Source organism: Protobothrops mucrosquamatus, unplaced genomic scaffold (genome assembly GCF_001527695.2).
Source record: "Protobothrops mucrosquamatus isolate PMUCROS unplaced genomic scaffold, P.Mucros_1.0 scaffold513, whole genome shotgun sequence".
Taxonomy (NCBI): domain Eukaryota; kingdom Metazoa; phylum Chordata; class Lepidosauria; order Squamata; family Viperidae; genus Protobothrops; species Protobothrops mucrosquamatus.
In genome coordinates, this window is record NW_015386826.1 from 24,601 (window position 1) to 30,337 (window position 5,737).

The 5,737-nt window shown below is 48.5% G+C and overlaps 1 protein-coding gene across 1 annotated transcript in view; it reads left to right on the forward strand.

The window, feature by feature from the left end:
- LOC107288256 (arf-GAP with Rho-GAP domain, ANK repeat and PH domain-containing protein 1-like) overlaps positions 1–5,737 on the forward strand; it is an 80,038-nt gene that overhangs the window by 24,121 nt on the left and 50,180 nt on the right. The window contains exons 2-3 of the mRNA XM_015816855.1: positions 716–786; positions 3,951–4,040. Coding sequence (XP_015672341.1) covers positions 716–786; positions 3,951–4,040 — 161 coding nt within the window. The remainder of the gene's footprint in view (positions 1–715; positions 787–3,950; positions 4,041–5,737) is intronic.

Genomic DNA, 5,737 nt, shown 5'->3' on the forward strand with positions numbered 1-5,737 from the left:
GTTGAAGTCCGCGAGTCATGAAGGGGCCCTAGTTCCCCCATGCTGGCTGAGGAATTCTGGGAGTTGAAGTCCACGAGTCATGAAGGGACCATAGTTCCCCCATGCTGGCTGAGGAATTCTGGGAGTTGAAGTCCATGAGTCATGAAGGGGCCCTAGTTCCCCCATGCTGGCTCAGGAATTCTGGGAGTTGAAGTCCATGAGTCATGAAGGGGCCATAGTTCCCCCATGCTGGCTGAGGAATTCTGGGAGTTGAAGTCCCCAAGTCATGAAGGGGCCATAGTTCCCCCATGTTGGCTGAGGAATTCTGGGAGTTGAAGTCCACGAGTCATAAAAGAGCCAAGGTTGCCTACCCCTGACTTAGACGATCCTTCTGCTCTCTTCCAACTCTATTATTCATGGCTGGCTGGGGAATTCTGGGAGTTGAATTCCACGGCTGTTAAAAGTAGCCACTGAACTGTTAAAAGTAGACACTGAACTTAGCCGATCCTTCTGCTCTCTTCCAACTCTATCATTCATGGCCAGCTGGGGGATTCTGGGAGTGGAACCATCAGCTCCTACTTGGAGGAGACATGGGGCATAAGCACCATGACCCAAGGTCTCCTCTTGGTAGGAACTTTGGAAATGGAGCTGGGGTGGGTTGGCTAGCTGGAGAAGGTCCGAGTTGATGGGACTCCATTCCCAACGTTGACGGAGATCTTGCTTTTTTGCCTTGCAGAGGACTCCGATTATGAGGACCCCCCGTTTGAGGAGGAGAGGGAAACTTTTATGGAAGAGATGACTGACAAGGTGTGTCTGTAAGTCTCTGGCGAAATGTGGGTCTGTTGCTTGGAGAAGAAGACGGAGGTCCATTTCACTCCCCCTGTTCCTGACGTAGAGATGAAGAAGAAGGTTCTGTGGATCGCCCCTCTCAGGGCCCATGGGGAAAGCTTCCAACATTGGCTGTCCAGAGACCCCTCCCCAGATTGACCAGGACCTTCTCCCAAAGCCCTCACCCTCTGCAGACCCACCATGACCAGCCAGGGGTCCAAAGCTGGGGTGACTGGCTTACAAGCATCAGGGTTAGGATAACAGTAGTCCAGGTTGACCCTGGTTTAGGATGACCCTGGTTTAGGATAACACTGGTTTACGATGTCACTGGTATAGGATGACCCTGGTCTAGGATAAAACTGGTCTAGGATGACCCTGGTTTAGGATAACACTGGTTTACGATGTTGCTGATCTAGGATGACACTGTTCCAGGATAACACTGGTCTAGGATGACACTGAATGACCCCGGTCTAGGATAACACTGGTTTATGATGATGCTGGTCTACGATGACACTGATCCAGATAACATTGGTCGAGGATGACACTGGTTTAGAATGAACCTGGTCTAGGATAACGCTGGTTTACGATGATGCTGTCTAGGATGATTATAGTTTAGGATAAAACAGCCACTCATTTCTATCCTGAAACACGAAGACACTCGGCACCTTGAACAAAGGCTGCAAGATAGCAATAGCAGTAGCAAGAGCCCTTCGACTTATATAGCGCTTCACAGTGCTTTACAGCCCCCTCTAAGCGGTTTACAAATGTCAGCGTATCACCCCCAACCATCTGGGTCCTCATTTTACCCACCTCAGAAGGATGGTTGAAGGCTGAGGCGACCTTGAGCCTGGTCAGGATTGAACTCCTGGCAGTCGGCAGAATTAGCCTGCAATTCTGCATTCTAACCACTGCACCACCATGGATGGATGGATGAAGATGGATGGATGGATGGATGGATGGATGGATGAAGATGGATGGATGGAGATAGGAGAGATAGATAAATGGATGGATGGATGAAGATGGATGAAGATGGATGGATGGAGATAGGATGGATAGATAGATAGATAGATAGATAGATAGATAGATAGATAGATAGAGATAGATAGATAGATAGATAGATAGAGAGATAGAGAGATAGATAGATAGATAGATAGATAGATAGATAGATAGATAGATAGATAGATAGATAGATAGATAGATAGATGGATGATGGATGGATGGAGATAGGATAGATAGATAAATGGATGGATGAAAGATGGATAGATGGATGAAGATGGATGGATGGAGATAGGATGGATAGATAGATAGATAGATAGATAGATAGATAGATAGATAGATAGATAGATAGATAGATANTCTCTCTCTCTCTCTCTCTCTCTCTCTCTCTCTCTCTCTCTCTCTCTCTCTCTCTCTCTCTCTCTCTATCTATCTATCTATCTATCTATCTATCTATCTATCTATCTATCTTATCTATCCATCCATCCATCTATCATTTATCTATCCATCTGTCATATCTATCTATCCATCCATCCATCCTGTCTATCATATGTATTTTATCTATGTCATAGAATCCTAGGGTGGAAGGGACCTTGGAGGTCATCCAGTCCAACCCCCCCCACCCAAGACAGGAGACCTCATTGCATCCCAGGCAAATGGCTGCCCAATCTATTCTCGCAAATGTCCAGGGATGGAACACCTACAACTCCAGGAGACAAGCTAATTGGGTACTCCGTCCTCCGGCCGACTGGCCTGGAGGAGTCCAAACTAGCATTTTCCTATTGTTTGTAAAATAGGTGTAATTTGAGTGCAGGGACCAGACCCCAGTCCACAAATCCGCCATGTTTTTTTGAGGCAGCCTCCTTGCAGGACATACAGCTGGGGATAAGGCTCCCTCGCTGATTTTGCTTGTCAGAAGGTCGCCAAAGCGGGACCCTGCAACTGTCATAAGTACTAGTCAGTTGCCAAGCGTCTGAATTTCGATCACGTGATCACGGGGATGCCGCGACGGTCGTAAGTGTGGAAAGACAATCCAAAGTTATTTTTCAATGCCATTGTAACCAGGGCTGCCTGTAGTAGTAGTAGTAGTAGTAGTAGTAGTAGTAGTAGTAGTAATAATAAATAATAAATAATAATAATAATAATAATAATAATAATAATAATAATAATAATAATAATAATAATAATAATAATAATAATAATAGTAAAGTTGGAAGGGACCTTGGAGGTCATCTAGGCAGGAAACCCTATACCATTTCAGACAAATGGCTGTCCAGTCTCTTCTTGAAAACTTCCAGTAATGGAGAAGGAAGGAAGGGAAGGAAGGAAGGAAGGAAGGAAGGAAGGAAGGAAGGAAGGAAGGAAGGAAAGCAGAATAGCAGAATAACAGAGTTGGAAGGGACCTTGGAGGTCATCTAGTCCAACCCCCTGCTCAGGCAGGAAACCCTATACCATTTCAGACAAATGGCTGTCCAGTCTCTTCTTAAAAACCTCCAGTGATGGGGAAGGAAGGAAGGAAGGAAAGCAGAATAGCAGAATAACAGAGTTGGAAGGGACCTTGGAGGTCATCTAGTCCAACCCCCTGCTCAGGCAGGAAACCCTATACCATTTCAGACAAATGGCTGTCCAGTCTCTTCTTAAAAACTTCCAGTAATGGAGAAGGAAGGAAGGGAAGGAAGGAAGGAAGGAAGGAAGGAAAGTAGAATAGCAGAATAACAGAGTTGGAAGCGACCTTGGAGGCCATCTAGTCCAACCCCCTGCTCAGGCAGGAAACCCTATACCATTTGAGACAAATGGCTGTCCAGTCTCTTCTTAAAAACCTCCAGTGATGGGAAGGAAGGAAGAAAGAAAGGAAGGAAGGAAGGAAGGAAGGAAGGAAGGCAGAATAGCAAAATAGCAGAATAGCAGAATAACAGAGTTGGAAGGGACCCTGGAGGTCATCTAGTCCAACCCCCTGCTCAGGCAGGAAACCCTATACCATTTCGGACAAAATGGCTGTCCAGTCTACTTGTCCACCTTTGCGAGACTTTTAGGAAGACTTCCTTTGCGAGAACGTGGGCAGAGCCGGACCCCACCCTCTCCGCCCGGGGCCAGGGTCTCAGGTGTTGAAAACCTTCTGTTTTTGTGTTGTTTTTTTCCACCTGCAGAAGGCCACCCCGGAGAGGCGGCGCTCGGCCCGGTTCAACAGCCTGTTCAGCGAAGACGAGCTGGTTGAAGATTACTTCAAGGAGGAATCGGTCCCTAAGTGAGAATCGCGCCCTCCTTCGGCTGCTTTGGGGTTCTGGGGGGTGGGGGAGATTCCTGCTGGGATGTTGCCGGGCGAGCGGCTGCCTCAGTTATGCCGATTCTGGGATTTTAGACGATCAATGAAAGGCACGATGGCTCAGTGGTTAAAGACGCTGAGCGCGTCCGGTGGAGAGCTGACACCCCGGGGTTCAAGACCTGAGCGCTTCCTGGTGGGGTGAGCTCCTGTCCTTGCTTCAGCTAGCAGATTTACAGAATAACAGAGTTCGAAGGGAACTTGGAGGTCATCTAGTCCAACCCCCCCCTACCCAAGCAGGCGTCCCTACACCGTTTCTGACAGAGGGCAGTGATGAAGCTCCCACAACTTCTGAAGGCAGCTCCTGTTCCCCTGGTTGATTGTCGTCCTCCCTGTCAGGAAATCTCTCCTTATTTCTAAGTTGAATCGCTCCTTGATCCGTGTTGTTATTTCTTTGGATAAAGGAATGGTTTAGATTAGAAGAAACTCTTGGTAAACCCACGGTGTAGCCTCTGTTTCCAAAAACACTTAGGAGATGCCTAAGGAGGTGGATTTGTGCCCTGTGAAAATTCAGGAATACATCACATTAGTATTTCTCAGCCTTAGCGGCTTTAAGGTGGGTGGGCTTCCACTCCCAGAATCCCCCAGCCGGCCTGCTTTAAGAGGGATGGACTTCAACTCCCAGAATCCCCCAGCCAGCATGCTTTAAGAGGGATGGACTTCCACTCCCAGAATCCCCCAGCCGGCCTGCTTTAAGAGGGATGGACTTCAACTCCCAGAATCCCCCAGCCGGCATGCTTTAAGAGGGGTGGACTTCAACTCCCAGAATCCCCCAGCCGGCCTGCTTTAAGAGGGATGGACTTCCACTCCCAGAATCCCCCAGCCAGCATGCTTTAAGAGGGGTGGACTTCCACTCCCAGAATCCCCCAGCCGGCCTGCTTTAAGAGGGATGGACTTCAACTCCCAGAATCCCCCAGCCAGCCTGCTTTAAGATGGGGGGGACTTCAACTCCCAGAAGTCTATGTGTGTTACATTTCTATCTCGCCAGGAACTTCAAGCCCGTATGCTTAATACAAGAAATCCTCATTTAGTGACTGCCTCATTTAGCAACAGTGACGTCAATGTCTGCTCTGCTAACATTTGCAGGTCATCCGATCATAAGCACCGTCATCGTCTCACTTAGCAACCACTTTGCTTAGCAATGTCTGAGCAGTGGTCACTAAGCGAGGACTAGTTGCATTCCTTCGTCCCCCCCCCAAACCTGCCCACCCTCTGGGGCTGGGGGTGGGCTTGAACCTCTCCCTTACCTGCCTTCCAGGACCTCAGATCTGCTTCAGGCAGGTGGTGCAAATAAATCACCTTTGCTGCTCTGTTGGCTTTTAGGAATGTGCTGGATTTAATGCTCCTTTGCTTTTATAATGTGGGTTGGTAAATCAGGGCCTCCAACCCTCCCCGGAACCTCCCTCTTTCTTAAAGGCGCCTCCGAGACAGCCGGGGTGGAAGGAGAGCAGAGAGGAGGAGGAGGAGGAGGAGGAATTGTGGGGTCCATGATGCTCTCTGAGTTTGGCTGTTTTGACCTTTCATGACCAAACTACAGAAGAGCATCAGTGCTAGAAGGGTGGGGAGTTGCAGAGAGGAGGAGGAGGAGGAGGAGGAGGAGGAGGAGGAGGAGGA